General features: G+C 35.3%; 1 protein-coding gene across 2 annotated transcripts in view; it reads right to left on the bottom strand.

The window, feature by feature from the left end:
• The window catches only part of LOC134658396 (insulin gene enhancer protein ISL-1), a 63,373-nt gene extending 48,031 nt beyond the window's left edge, over window positions 1-15,342 (bottom strand). Inside the window, exon 1 of one of the 2 annotated variants that reach the window (XM_063514091.1) lies at window positions 14,532-15,342. In XM_063514091.1, the coding sequence (XP_063370161.1) occupies window positions 14,532-14,634 (103 nt within the window). In that variant the 5' untranslated portion in view covers window positions 14,635-15,342. The remainder of the gene's footprint in view (window positions 1-14,531) is intronic. The other variant, XM_063514083.1, reaches the window with a different exon arrangement.
• Window positions 15,343-16,414: the final 1,072 nt, after the last annotated feature.

Below are 16,414 nucleotides of genomic sequence, written 5' to 3'. Positions count from 1 at the left end.
GAGCTGATACGAACGCCCAAATAACCGAAACGATTAAGAGCAAAATATTTTACAAATTGCCGCCCATTTTGACAGCTGCCAAATTATACTGACAGCTTCATAACTTTTTCTAAGGCATACGATGACAATGTACCTTTTTTGTCATTTGCAAAATATTTTGAGTGACATGGTGTATTTGTTTTTATATAGGAACTTTGCTTACTGTTAAAGGCTGACAAAGGTGGCGCCTTGGCCTTTGCACGTGCCAAAGAAATGCGTCATTAGGTGAGCCTACCTGCTAATTTGTCTTTGTCCCGAGGAATTTATTAAGATTTAACTGTTCAGTTTTTACAAATTTTTTGTTGGGTTACCTATATCTTTTATTTTAGAACTTTTTCATTAGTGATCTGATGTTATTGGAATTTCGCATTAGATAAAATGAGTCATTTCAACTTTCAAAATAATTTGTTATTTTCGTGTTTGCTCCCTAAATTTAGGTCACTTAAAGATTCGACATTTTTTGTGAACTGAAAACGAATAAAACTTTCGTAAAAAACATTGCTCATACGTTTGGTTTATATGAAACGTATGCGTACACGTATATGTATAGCGATGTCCCGATCGCAAACCGGAGTGACGTACGAATTCATATACAATGCACTGAAGACCGCCTTAGTGTTAAATAGTGACATAGTCGAATTGGCAAAATTTAATAAATGGTAGAGCTATTACTAATTTTGGTTGTTCCCGGACCGGACCCGAACGTACCTATTTATGTTTGATCTCTTTGTTTGACGTGTATATGTTGCAGGTAAAACTACTTTTGACCAACATACTCAGTCAAAAGCTGTTTTGCCTGTTTTTGTCGGTTAAAAGTTCTTTTGACCAGTTCACACTTTTGACTGCGACATATATATGTATCTATCTGTATTATATGAAACATGGACTTATATTTAATTGACGGACGGTTGAAAAAGACCTAAAAGAAGCTCATTTAAATAAAGACGTAGCGCAAGATCGCGCTAGATGGAAATTGAGGACAAAGAAGGCCGACCCCAAGTAAATGGGAATAGGTCTAGCAGGAAGAAGAAGATGGACTTATATTTAATATGAATATAATTCATTGTAGGTACTTCATTGTCAATTTTAATTAGACACTAGTTTGATTTTTTATCCATCGATTTGGATTGGTAATTGAAAACTAGGTAAATAATTCTGCAGAATATTTTGCTAATCTGCTATTTACAAGGTATCTACTCATCACTTCATAAGATTTTACTTAAGTACATAGTTCGTTTTAATATTTGCTTGAACTTCAGTTCATGAGATCACAAGGTTAGCATAATAAAGCCTAAATAGGTTGTTTTAAATAATACTTCTTAGACAAAAGTAATGTCGTATTCAATTGAAATTTGATCCTTTTTGGTAAGAATATATCTTTGCCACTCGAATGTCAATCCTATTTAAAATCCTCGAGGGTGTGAATTTGTTTAATTGTGATAAGAAAAAAATGGAGGCGCCATCATTTTTGTCGCCAACACCGGCGCGTCGAACATCCGGAGTTTTTGTTTTTTTTTATAATCTTGGGTCGGTGACCATGGCGTTAAAATATTGTCCATGTGTAGTTGCCCTAATGATTTATTGTGTACTTGTTGTGGCTGACGTTTAGGTTTTTTTTAGGTAGCGGTCGGGATAGGATAATTTCCTACCTAAGAGAAAGTTTAGTGTGAGTAATAACATCCGGAAGTCTAAACAAGTATAGATCATTTTCTTTCTTACCTAGTTGCATATTTATTTTGGTACCGAAAAATATATTAAAGAATTTGCTAGGTACATAAAATATTAAAAATATTTTTTGCCAATGCCATGATAAATATAATTAGGTATGTCAAGTAAACTTGACAATTGTTTTTAAGCTTGATATTGTAGAGATCGTTTAATACGTACCTATACATTTGCACGCCCTTTTCCTCACCGCTAAAAGTTTTAAATTGCGTGAACTTGTTTTAAAGTAAGTAATTTCCAGCCAGTTCAAAATGGCATTTTTTGCTTATGATGTCCATATAGCCAGTCGTCCACTCAGGTCTGACGCCTCGTGTTTTTATAAACGACCTCTCTTTGAAATTTGTAACCTTAAAATGTTGTTCTCTGAATACTTAGAAAAAAATTGACTGAATGAAGTCAAATCAATGCAGGATTGATGCGGCTTGTGTAAATAAAAGTTGAAAATGTTTACCGCTTTCAGATCTTCAATGAGGTCAATAATTTTGACGTGAATTAGTCATCTAAACTAAAGAAGTCAAATCTTACGGAGGAGTCAATAACATTTCATATTGAGAACACTTGGGACTCGTTTATGAAGTTACCTCACTTTTAATTAACATACAAGTATATCTCTAAATATCAATAAGGCTTCGAAAATTAACGAAATTAAAGCAAATGTAATCAAAGATCGAAGATCCTATCGGTGACAATTTGACTCCATAAAAGACCTTAATTTTCCGCTCCAAACTTGACAATGTTTAAATAGTCGTATCCTCGTGTGATATTTATTGTAAATGTTAACTTATTTCGATTGCAATAGAATTGATTTTTGAAATTTTCGTTTAAGGTACCTACGAGTTTGTAAAATGAAGAACCCGAAAATGTCCCGAACGTGGTCTCATTAAAAAAATACTTGGCGCCTTAGCTGACCGAAAAGAAAAAATAAATAAATTTGAAGGCATTATGGTTTAATTGTTTTGGGTTCCGTATTTGAACTATGTACATTAAATATAATTCATTGGTCATCATAAAACTACTTAGAATGGAATGGCAGTAGACAGTACCAGACAGTACTAAGCCGATTGTCGCCGATAAAATCGTCCATTTAGTTATTTGGCATTGAAAATCAACCACCGTCTTCGCTCAACAAAAAAACTAGCCGCCCATAATGCCAAAATGAAATTTTCTTACGTACTTATGTTTATGTCTCGTTAAAAAATACAGTTTTAACAAATTAAAAAAATGTGATCTTAGATTGATAACATGATATTGTTCTTCATTTGGATGAAATGAAGAATTTTTTTTTTTGTCAAACTAATTAATCGTTTGTTAAAATAAAGGTTCCTTTTGTACCTTTTTGGTACGGAACCTTAAAAACAAGGTTCAAACTCATTGAAAACGAAGTAAAAATACATAAAATAAATTATAAAATAACATATTCTCAAAAGAAGATTCCTCCTTAATATTAAAAAAAATACTTACATGCATATTTTTTTAAATCTTAAGTTAGAATCTCTCTTGAGAATTATAGGTACCTGCATAAAATAACAAATGCTATATTGTGTAACAATTTTTTTAGAAAAATCTACTTGTGGCAACAGGGTTAAAATATTTTTTCTACTCCCGTACCGTACCTTTATTTGTCATTTAAAAGTTCGTACACACACCTTTAAACCCCTATGTTATAGTTGTCAAGACAAGTCTTTAGTCTATTCCCCAAAAAAGTATTTGTGCATACACGCAGTATCTTTTTGGTACTTTTACGATACTTCGTGTAATCACCACTTAAAAAATATTGTATGAAATACATTGTTGCCAACCTAATTTTAATTGTCATCTCTGACTAACTAACTAGTAGAAACAATAAAGTTGCTTCAGAAATCAGAAACGCGCATATGACACCCGTAATATAGCAAGATCCATAGACTACGAACACCGCTTAGCGTGGCTTGTTAGTCTCCATAGGCTACCGTGGCCAAAATCGAGAAAAAAAACTATCCAAAATTGTAATTTAACTAAGAGCAAGTACCAGGGCCTCATGAGTTACAAGGTGTCGCTGACCAACCGGCCGTGGGGCGCGGGGCGCGGTTGGCCAAAATCGAGAAAAAAAACTATCCAAAATTGTAATTTAACTAAGAGCAAGTACCAGGGCCTCATGAGTTACCAGAAGGTGTCGCTGACCAATCGGCCGTGGGGCGCGGGGCGCGGTGGCCGGGTTTGGTTTGTTTACCTACATATATGTCCTATATGATTCCACTTGCTTAAAGTATTATTTTTGTTGAATGAAAAATATTTGTTTAATTTACAATATTTTTTCAAAGTAAGTGCTTGGTCGTAGAAAAAGTATTGTATGCAACGTTGTTTAACTGAATCAAAAAATACTCGTGGCATCTTTATTAACAATTTTCGGCTTCGCCTCAAATTGTTACTCACGCCACTCGCCTTTTTTGACCCCTCTTAAACAACGGTTGCATAAAATACTATAAAATGTCATAAAGATAAAGCACGTCCGAAAAAATCCTATATTCGATTTGTGGCTTTTGTAGTAGAGTACAGCTACCTACGCTAATCTAGTTTTCAAAAAAACTTGTAAAGTAAAAAAAGTTTAGAGCAATGTTCAGTGTCTACACAGAACCCTCTCGCAGCATCCCTAAGTCTTACGGAAGTTCGATGTTAAGATAAATCTGATCGGAATCAAAGGGCCCGCCGTACTTAAGCCCAGCATCCGAAGTACATTTGAATACGATGCCGAACTAGGCAATAACTCAGTAAAGTTTTATTTACCAATTATTTTTTCAGTCAGGTGTTTGGTGCTCCGATACCTAAAGTAGTTAATTACATTGTTATCTAATGCCTATTTAAATTTAGTTAAATCAAAATGGGTAGTTCTACATCTTCCCGTCCATCGAAGTGCAAGGCTTTGCCAATTAATATTAGACGGTATCTATAAGTGTGAACAAAATAATGTTTTGGGCACAATTTTTTTTTTTTATGAACCTGATTAAAACTATTTAAACATGCTTAGTTTAAAGTAGTTACTTTCAACATGCTTGTAACTTTTAATTTAATTAGCCAATAGAATAAATCACCGCTCATAATAAAATGCCTTACAAAGGTATATCTACTCCGCGTATTTATATGCATTATTCTGACTTTTATGGAATATACACCACGTCGTTGAATCCTTTTACTATTAAATTACCTTTTTTTAAATAACTAATAGGCTAGAACTGATGTTTCCTTACCTTAGTGGTTGTGCCAAATAGGCGTTTTAAATAAGTATGTATATTTGTAATTAACCTATTTATGTACAACAAATATTCATTCATTATAATAATTACTCAATATTTCCCCGGGGACCTAGTAGGTACTGGAGTCCTAAGAAAAAAGCGAGGTATCAAAATAGGGTTGCCAGATCGAAAGGCGCTATTATCGGGAAAAAATATAAATTTTTCGGGATTTTGGGCCTTAAGTCGGGAAAAAATAGCATTCAAATTAAATTAATTTTATTAAAAACAACGATATTTTACATTATTGGCACTACGTCAGCTGCTCTGCCCAATCTCGCCGCGCGCGCGCGCGCGCGCGCTGACGGGCTCGACGCGGGTCGCTCGCTCGCTCGACGACAGTTCTGAACTTGAAATTACTGTTTTATAACGTGAAGCTGTTTTTCGGGACAATTTTCACTTTGTCGGGAATCGGGAACACATGCTAAAAATCGGGAGAATCCCGCCGAATCCCGACCATCTGGCAACCCTATATCAAAACGATTTGAAAAGAATGAAAAGGTATTACCCATCTATTCAATGCTCTATGGGGAATGGATACTCCATAACGGGGACACCCCTATGGACTACCCAGGGTCATATCTACTTACTTACTAAATTTTTAAATTCATGTATATTCAGAAATCTATATATATAAATGCAAGTGTCCTTTATACATATTTATACGAAAAGTGCCCCAATTCACCAGTTGTTAAATATGTAAATATTTAACAACTGGTGAATTGGGGCACTTTCTTGGGATATTACTTCCAAAGTATTATTTTATTTTATTACTTGTTCCTTTTAAATGCCTAGCGCTGCGCTAAGCGCTGGTGGCCTAGCGGTAAGAGCGTGCGACTTGCAATCCGGAGGTCGCGGGTTCGAACCCCGGCTCGTACCAATGAGTTTTTCGGAACTTATGTACGAAATATCATTTGATATTTACCAGTAGCTTTTCGGTGAAGGAAAACATCGTGAGGAAACCGGACTAATCCCAATACGGGCCTAGTTTACCCTCTGGGTTGGAAGGTCAGATGGCAGTCGCTTTCGTAAAAACTAATGCCCACGCCAATTACTGGGATTAGTTGCCAAGCGGACCCCAGGCTCCCATGAGCCGTGGCAAAAAATGCCGGGACAACGCGAGGAAGATGACTTGTTCCTTTTAAATCTATACAATTAAATGATCTTTAAATGAAACTGAGTGAGAAGATATATTTACGTCAAAAATATCCATTTCCATACTAAGTATATGTAAGTACACAGTACACGTGGTATTCAGATATTTTTGTGCCCCACTTTGCCTGACATTAAGTATATTTATCTGATTGTGACTCTATAATGTAGGCCGGCTACTAAATGCCGATGCAAATTACGTATAAAGTTCATTATCTACAATTATTAATAGCAGTGTTCAAAATTCAGAATAAATATCTAAAGGGCAATATGGGTAACAATATCACATGAACATTTTGTAGCATATTGCGGAGTGATAACGCTATCCAAGTTTACTACCGTCGCTTTGTACTAGCAGATATCGGTAATTCCGAAACATATGTTATTCTACGACCCCTATATAATACCGTGTTTAAGGTCCGAACACAGTTCAAATGTTAAAAACAGTAGATTGACTTAACCATACCTGAGCATTTCTCAAAAAGTTTGTAATGTGTAAGGAAATCTGGTAACAAAAAAAGCGGCCAAGTGCGAGTCGGACTCGCCCATGAAGGGTTCCGTATTTAGGCGATTTATGACGTGTAAAAAAAACTACTTACTAGATCTCGTTCAAACCAATTTTCGGTGGAAGTTTACATGGTAATGTACATCATATATTTTTTTTAGTTTTATCATTCTCTTATCTTAGAAGTTACGGGGGGGGGGACACACATTTTACCACTTTGGAAATGTCTCTCGCGCAAACTATTCAGTTTAGAAAAAAATGATATTAGAAACCTCAATATCATTTTTGAAGACCTATCCATAGATACCCCACACGTATGGGTTTGATGAAAAAAAATTTTTTGAGTTTCAGTTCGAAGTATGGGGAACCCCAAAAATTTATTGTTTTTTTTCTATTTTTGTGTGAAAATCTTAATGCGGTTCACAGAATACATCTACTTACCAAGTTTCAACAGTATAGTTCTTATAGTTTCGGAGAAAAGTGGCTGTGACATACGGACGGACAGACAGACGGACAGACAGACAGACAGACATGACGAATCTATAAGGGTTCCGTTTTTTGCCATTTGGCTACGGAACCCTAAAAAGGAATGTTTCATACAAACTTTCTTGGACATTTAGGGAAATATGGTGGAAATTGTTCAGCTTCATGTACTTTACCAGCATACCAATTTTTATAGAAATCTAAGATGTGATCGAAATGTACAATTTTTTTGAGAAATGCTCACCTATAAAATAAATAATAAGACAGAAAAAAGTGTTTATATTAGCACGGGGGGTTAAACGACAACTTTAATTAGCCCCTTGTAAAACACAAAATATTTCACCACACCAATGACGCGAGGAAAATAGGTAGGTTAACCCTTTTTCCACACAAACATTTTGAGTAGATAGCCTCCTATGGCGTTTAACAGTCGTAATGAATGTAACTAATGATTCGGATTAGTGATTACGGAAAAATACAAAAAACTTTAGTATTTCAGGTCCTGTACATATTTTGTACTTTGTCGAATTTAGTGGTATAAGTAGCACCTACCTTCTAACTATAATATGTGACATCATTTGTATTGAAGAAAAGATAACCGATTTTTTTAATAAGTCTATATACTGGAAAACATTGCATATGTATTGAAATGTTACTAGAAAGTCATTGGTTTCACGGTTTGTTAGTCAAGTGCAAACTTACATATATTACGGAACCAAAAGCCGTGGGTGGTTGCTGCAGCATAAGTACGCTTACAAACTATAACAAAAGCTCCTCATTGCCACAAATTTGCATGCTACAAGCTAGTGCACACAACCTGCAAATAGCTTCTCATAATTGACTTTTTTAACAAATTCTATGTACTTAAAACTTATAACCCTTTACCTATTTATAATTTATAAAATAGCATAGCATAGGATCAGTAGACACCCACACTACAGCATATAATAATCGTTTTTTTAGTTAGAAAGAAACTAAGCGCTAAGGCTTTTAAAGTAACTGCTTACCTACATTTTTATTAGAGACACAGTGTCACTAGCATCAGAAAACAATCAATCGAGTCTTGTCGTAGGCGACTGTTTGTGTTTTATTTTGGGACGTTCATGAAACGTGGGCGGCGGCAGCGTAGCTACTCATAAAGACATTACAGAGGTGCAATTCCAAGTTTTTGAGATTATGATTGAAAAGCTTGTAACACCTTCAGAATTACCTATCAAGAAGGCGTGGACATTAAAAAATTAAACGCGTTTGATTCAAACCTTTCAACCACGCTTTGTGTTTGGGAGATTTTCTTGGCTAGAGAAACTCATATATGTACCACGTTTACCTAATACGATTTTCCGCTTAAAACGCATTTTTACTTACTTAGATTTTGCTTCAAAAAAGCAAGCTAGCAGAAGCAGCTTATTACATGCAACGACTTATGGTTGTACGGACAAATAAGATGACAGAATCTCCCAATAGACCAACCTGTTTGAAGCCCATACTGGTGTTGGGCAACCGAGGCGCACAGTGCTAAACACAAGTCAGCCCGCTTCCGGCTATAAAAGGCCATAATGTGCCCATCATAGGTGCCGACACGCGGAGGCCCGTGTCCAGAGGACGAGTAAGGGTTAATAACAGGTATAAAATTTGAATGTTATGAAATTTTAAAGGATTACATGCTTAGGTTTCCAGAATAAAAAGGAAGTAAAAATAAGTACCTTATACCTATATCTGAAGTGGGGAATATGTTACCCAGTTAACATTTATTATTAAATAACGACTATTATTAAATGTACCTCGAAGTGAAAAAAATAAACAGAAATTAAGGGAGATGACCAACTGGCACTTAGCTTTACCAAACCGCATTGTTACAAATCCTAAACGAAATCGCAGGTAGCGTCTTATATCGTTGTCCAAAAAGCACGTACTGGCAGCCGATGGCAGTGGCAGTCAGAGATGCTTAGTTTAGAGGTGCGAGCTACTGTTCGCACCCCTATAAACCCGAGGTGGTCCGGTTATACCTGGCCTGGCCCGCCGCTCACCGCTCACCAAGACACCACAAGTGGACAAAAATTGTAGTCTAATTTATGTATGAAGCTTAAAGATGTAAGGCAGTATACCTGCAGCGCCGTGGCTTGCCTATTTTAACTGATTTTGACAAAACGGTTATTGTCACTAGTACCTACATAGTAACTACTATCGCCCACACTGTTAACTGACAGTTCGTAAACCTTATTACAAAAGGCATAAGGTCCACCGATGGACTGTTAAGAGTGTTGCTGTTTGTACTTACGCCCTTACGGGTTTATCATAAAAAAGCTAATTTGCCTAATATTTTTCTAGAATGTTATGTCAAAGAAATCTCGCGCAATGTTTTTTGAACATGGTGAAATTTCTGTTGCCTGTTACTAGTTTTTGAAACTTTATCGTCGGCCAACGCGTTTTTTTTGCACAATTTTAGTAATATTTTAGTAGCCAACAAGAAAAAAATAGGATTTAACTACTGCAATTTCCTTTTTAACCAAGTGAAGAAATTCCAAGCAGTATTTGCGCAAACGTTTAGCGCAGTAATAAAGCCGCGCAGGGGCAAACAAGCTGAAAGTGGCCGGACCTAACCCTGGCCAGCTTAGGTGACTATTAGCCTCTAAGTGAATTCAATAAGAGCTAAATTAGAATGCCCTCTGTCTAAAGATTATAAATACAGATATGGCTGGTTGGTATAGCTGGACAGACGTTTTTGTCAGACTGTGTCACGGGTGGTCAGCCTTTACGACGGTTAAGTCTAAACTTTTACAGTATAACTAGGAACATTTTTATTTTATTATGAGCAGGCTAGGGATTAGGGATAGGGAGTAGTTGTGTGGCAGCACTTAGGGACTTTAGTGCTAAGTTTCCCGTTTTTTTAACGTAGGTATTGAATATTACTTACATAATATTAAAAAAAAACTTTATGTTTAAGATTAGGTAAAATGAATTTCAGTCAAGTATGTACATGCATCTTTTAACTACATGTATAAATCTGCCAACATATTTATTGCTACAAAAAACATCCCTAGACACATATATGTATATAGCAGCGTCAGCAAGTGAGCCCCCCACCAAAGGAAAATAGTTAGGTACCTGATTAAATAAATTGAAAAACATTTTATCTCGCAATTCCCGCATGCACCAATAAATAAAAGTTACGGGAGGGCAAATCAGTCTTTCCTGATTTATAAGAGGGGTAGCATTATTTCAGCTAATGTTGGCATTAGGGTTAGACGAAATTTATGGAGTAAGTTTCCGCTAGCCCTAATATTGCATTGTAAATGTGTCTGTGTCTTTTGTTTAATTGAATGTAGGTACCTAACGAGTAAGGGTAACATTCCATTTCTGACCGCAGCTGCACTACCGGTACTGAACGCATCGCTGTTACTGTCAATTTCCATATTAAAATGAACAGTAGTGCAGCTGCGGTTGGAAATGGACTGTCACCTTAAAGCGGTAACAGCAACAATCATGAGATGTTTAAGATAAAATTTGGAGTAACTACTTTTGATATTTCCGAACTTAATAGACAGAATTACCCTTATAGGGGTCAAACAGCCATTCCAAGGGTTTCAGAGTTTGTAGTAAAAAACACTATGCTTTTAAACTAAAAAGTAATAATCAACTGTAAATTTAACTTTATCAACTTAATTTTGTCCAGTAACAAACTATCAATATATATTTTTCTACTCGTCGACTTTAATTTCAACCATTAAACTTCGTATACCAAAGTATAATCCCATACTTTTCACTGTCAACTAAAATTAATTTGACCAATCACGTGTGGCGACAGAAGTTAAGAAGAAAAGTGGCGGTTAAGAAGAAAAAACCAAAGGATAGAACAAAAAACATCAACGAGCTTGTTTTTCAGTACCTAGATAATGTTGGTTGTACATTAGAAAAACTGGCCATGTCCGAGTCGGACTCGCGTTCCAAGGGTTCCGTACATTACACAATTTTTAACAATGTATTTTTATGTGAAACGTGAGTGAAATGTCTATTAAAAACCCGTTAGGAGTCGGATCAAAAACTACGTAATTAAGTCCGACTCACGCTTGACTGCACATTTTTAATAGGTTTTCCTGTCATCTATAGGTAAACATCTATTTAGTAAATTAAGTATTAGTAAATTAACTATTAAGTAAAAATTGTAGACCCAGTAGTTTCGGAGATAAAGGGGGAATGGTCATTTTTTTCCTATTTTCTTGAATAACTGCTAAACTATTTATCTTAAAATGATAAAAAATATATATTTGAGATTCTTACAATGAGCTCTTTCATTTGATATGTTTGAAAAACTTTAATTTTTAATTTGCTCATTTTCCCCCCAAAAGTGGCCTCCATATTTAAAATTCATTTGTTTACGTTACATGTCCGTCTTTGGGTCACAGATTTACATATGTGTGCCAAATTTCAACTTATTGGTCCAGTAGTTCCGGAGCAAATAGGCTGTGACATACGGACAGACGAACGGACAGACAGACGTACTACGAGTGATCCTAGAAGGGTTCCGTTTTTTTCCTTTTGAGGTACGGAACCCTAAAAAGTATTATTTTAGGTGACTCATAGGAAAAATATTGTATACAATAGTGATATATTATAATCAAGCTTTTTAATCTCGCATGCACCCTACTTAGGCCACTCAGCAAGCTTCGTGGCCTAGACACAATAGGTACTCGACTGAAAAGCTCTCTATATCACGGTTGTATAAAATACTAATTGGGGCCTAAGCCGTATACAGGATGGTCCAAACATAGACGTCTAAATATTTTTTTTAGATTCCTCACATCGTGGTATATCAGAACATACCCCATGTATGTTAGCCGATTTTTCGTAGTTTTGGAGTTATGAATTTTTGAACTTTTAAATTTGTTAAGAAAAACCGGGAAGAACCAATTAATTTATTTAAAAAAAACGATTGAACTATTTTCTCGTAATGCATGTTAATTATAAGATGTAATTATTTTTGAAAAGATGTGTCCCACCGAGTTTGTTGCCGGTCCCATATTGGGATACCCTCCTCCAATTGAGGGGGGATTTAAATCTTCTCGGGGCAGAGGTGTAGGGTTGGAGCCGGTCTACCTAGCTTTATTTGACGTTCATAAGCGCATTGTAATTATGCCTGCTTGAATAAACTATCTTTTTTCTTTATCTTTATCTTTGAATGTTTCTTTTTGTAACATAATCCTTTACAAACGGCGCAGTTGTTAAAAAAACAACGGGTTGCACTCCGGGAATGCCGACAGAAGTGAAAACTCAATGACTAGTCCAAAATGTCTGCACACTATGTATAATTGACCCATCTTCATTTCTATTGAAAAACTTTAGTTCCGAAATTGCTGGTCAGTGAGCTTGTTTAATATTCGAAATTCAAATTTGTAGCGTTAATTGTTTAAAACTCGAATAGAAATTGTCAACTTACCTTGCAGACCTCGCATCTAAATATATTTGGTCATGATATTTTGAGTTTTATTCACCAGTACTAGAGTTCACTTTTATTAGCGATTTCACCAAGATGTAGCTTTATTGAATTATGTCATTGAGTTTTTCTTTATTGATTTAAATGCCATCTCAATGAGTGGCCATCTAAACCTTACGGTCACGTGATCGCCTTACGCTGTCTCGAGTTTTTCATTTTTTCCCCACCTCAAAAAGTGCCCAGCGCCGCTAAAGAAGTTTTAACTTAAAAAAAATCAGCATCCTCACTTGACTGCGAGTTAGAAAAAAAAAGACAAAAGTTCAATTTTTATGTTCAAGCAAGTCAAGTTTATATTTTGCGCATACCTAAATAAAAAAAATAACAAGCAATTTAAAGGACTTTTGGTTATTTTGGAACCTGCTGCCTAAGTTTTTTAAAAGGTCAAGAAAGTGACACCTAATAGTCATAATTTGTCATGCTGGAACGTAAAACTTTGACTTTTGTCTTTTTTTTTCCAACCCGCAGCCAAATGAGGATGTTAATTTTTTTTAGCAACTGCGCCGTTTGTAAAGGATTATGTTACAAAAAGAACCATTAAAATTTTTTTATAGTTTTTTTTAAATAAATAAATTGGTTCGCCACGGAATTTCTTAACAAAAGTTAAAAGTTCAAAAATTCATAACTCGAAAACTACGAAAAATCGGCTAACATACATGGGGTATATTCTGATAGCCCACGATGTGCGGAATCAAAAAAAAAATTCGGACGTCTATGTTTGGACCGTCCTGTATGTGTAAACGCAGGACATCAGATCATAATATGTAATGCCAAATAAGTGTAGTAGAGCACTATTTATCTAGCTTCGTGTGGTAAGTAATATAGGTATACCTAGGTTTCTATAGGTGAGTAAAGTTCTTCCAAGTGCTCCCAAAGAAAAATCATTGTTAGCTTATAAGGTCGGCAAGGCGCGTGTCTAGCTAGATACTATAGGTAAGTACAGTTGCAAGCGCCCATAGGCTGTGACTATATAGGCGATGACTACTTAACATTAGGCGGGCTGCACGCTTGTTTGCCACCGTCGTGATAAAAAAAGGTTAGGAAACCAACGATATTTCACTTTAACTTAACGTACATCTTGCACAGTGGTTCTCTTGAACGAAAAACATGGTTTAATTAGATGACGAACTTAACCCTTTTAGCATACGCAGCCATATGTGTAGGTATGGCAGTTATAACATTCAACTCTATTGTAATCGAATACAGTTTAAATTTAAATAAATATTTTTATGCATGCAGGAAGGGGTTAATTACTTAATTCTAATAAGAAACAATGAAATCTAATATTTGTATTAAAATATTTGTATAAAACTAAAAACTTGTATTAGTTCGATGACATTATTTTGACATTTATTTTTAAAAAGCAGAGCCTACGAATATTCGTATAAGTAAATATTTTTTTTTGTCAAATTAGTTTTCTTTGTACCTACTGACATTGTTTTCTAAATTTATTTAATGTTTTTTTTTTTTCAATATTATTTCCTTCTTTTCTTCAATTACGGGAAAACATACATGTTGCAAAATGTATTATACTCGCATTTTGTAAAAAAAAACATGGAATTAAGGGCGAACCCTTCGATTGAAATAAAATCTTAATTGGTGTAGCATCAGCTGTTTAAAAGCTTCTTCCACAAGTACAGCTGAATTTATATAAAATTTGTATCTTAACTAGTTGAAGGAAAATCGAATAAGAATCTAACATTTGGCGGACTTACAGCCTGAAGGCATTTTCATACAGTACGATTTTTCAATGGTTGATGTACGTATCCAACTAAAGCATTACACGTAAAACCAAATAGTAAAAGAATTATAAATATTTAAACTTTTGGCAGGCTTTTAAAGGCTTTGGGCAGGGGATCTTGGACATACTCACTGGGCATCATCTCTACGTGGCTTGAGGTGTCCATGAGGTTGTGGTGATGCAGCATGTCGGGCGGGGACTGCACCAGCCCGCCGCCGCCGCTTGCCATCACCATCACGCCCTCGCTCACCGCCAACTCCGTGCGACAACGTTTTACCTTCTTCTTAGCAATCTTGACGCCTTATAAGACTATAGTTAAGCGCTATTATTGTCAGGTGGACACTTAAAAAGACCAAACACTAAGGTTGAAATAACTTAATACACCAAAATAGTATTCACTAGTTTTAATTTTTGAGGCACTTCGACATATTTTTTTTTACAAAAATGTTTTTGTACGGACATGCGCGTCCTGTCGCGGCAGCGGCCAAGCCCACACTGCCGTGCTATATCTATAATTCTATGGATCGACGCCAGAGCGCATGAGTGGATCGACCTTTTCGCTTATTGGTTGGATTTTAGAACGCCTTTTGAAAGCGACTGATTCTATTGGTCGCCACCTTACTGTTTTTCCGCCCCGATCGACGGTACCCTCACAAAATGGCGCTTCCCTATAGCCTTTTGATGCTTTTTTGAACATTTCCTTCGGTAAAAAATAATCCGGTTCGGATATAATGAGCATGATTTATGGTTTTGATCCGTGAGCTCCTTTTTCTGACTTTATTTTTTAATCTGACCATGTTAATCTCTCGTGTTTTAGCTGGTTTGTTTTTGTTAATCGTGACTTGATTTTTGCTTGTTCCATCTCCAGTGTTTTTTATTTATTATTTTGCGCATATTTCGTTATGTTCAGTGCCGAGTTCAGATGTGAAATAAATTATGAAAGTAGGTACCCACTTTAAATCAGTGTTTACGGCATAAAAATTAATATTGTTTGTGTGCAATATTTAGATAACACATTATAATATTTAGATTCTTCAATAATTTTTAAATGAAAATCTGGAAAGTTTTCAGGAGCATAAAACTAACATTAGGATCTCCCTTAAATTTGTCAATATTTTTGTAGGTACTGTAGCTACTAATTTTATACTTGCCAGTTGCCTATTACCTACCGGCTGTCTTAGAATAATTTATTTTTCACAAATCAATACTTACTTTGCGTAAGTTGAAATTATTATTAAGTATTTTATTTAAATAACATTTCACACATGTATATTTCATTCTTTTGTGACTCTGCCGAATAGTTTCATCATTAAATACCTAATCATTTTTTAATTAAGTGTGCAAAATTTTGGACCAGAATGACTAAAAAAAAGAAAGGCGATCATTAATTCCCGTCTAATTACTTTGTCAACGTGTGAGGGCAAAAACTTTCGGCGCCAAGTGTTCGCGCCAAACGTCATTAGGGCCATAGATAAGACAACAGATACGAGTAGACTATCTTCTGACTGCGCAGATGACAGATAAAACGTTATCTTTTCTATTTCCGAAACTTTTGCAAAATGTGGTGGAATCGCCAGATTAAAGAGGAAAATTATATCTTAACCAACACCTGGTCTATTTTTTGTATTTAAATAAAAAAATATATCATAAAATGAGTACATACAGTCTATTATTTACACAAAATTGGACAAGTAAGTAGGTAGATACCTACATTTATAGAGATACTAAATGTAAATAGCCAACTTCATGTAGGTAAGTAGGTAGATACCTTATCGCGTTATAAAAATATTTTACAGAAAAGTACCAAAAACATTTTTTAAACTGTTTATTATAATAAAAAATTCAAATTTTATAGACAGACTTAGCCTAATCTACATTCTAATAGATGCAGTTATTGCAGTTTTGTCCAATAACACAAATTAAGTAGGTACCTATATTAGGTCATGAACATAGTTTTATCTTTATTACAGTATCTTTATTCAGCTATTTTATCTATTTTAGTCACTGTCATGTGA

The sequence above is a fragment of the Cydia amplana genome, chromosome 2, assembly GCF_948474715.1.
Source record: "Cydia amplana chromosome 2, ilCydAmpl1.1, whole genome shotgun sequence".
In the NCBI taxonomy this organism is placed as follows: domain Eukaryota; kingdom Metazoa; phylum Arthropoda; class Insecta; order Lepidoptera; family Tortricidae; genus Cydia; species Cydia amplana.
Note: the sequence above shows the minus strand (reverse complement) of the source record. Positions and strands in the feature narration are given on the sequence as shown.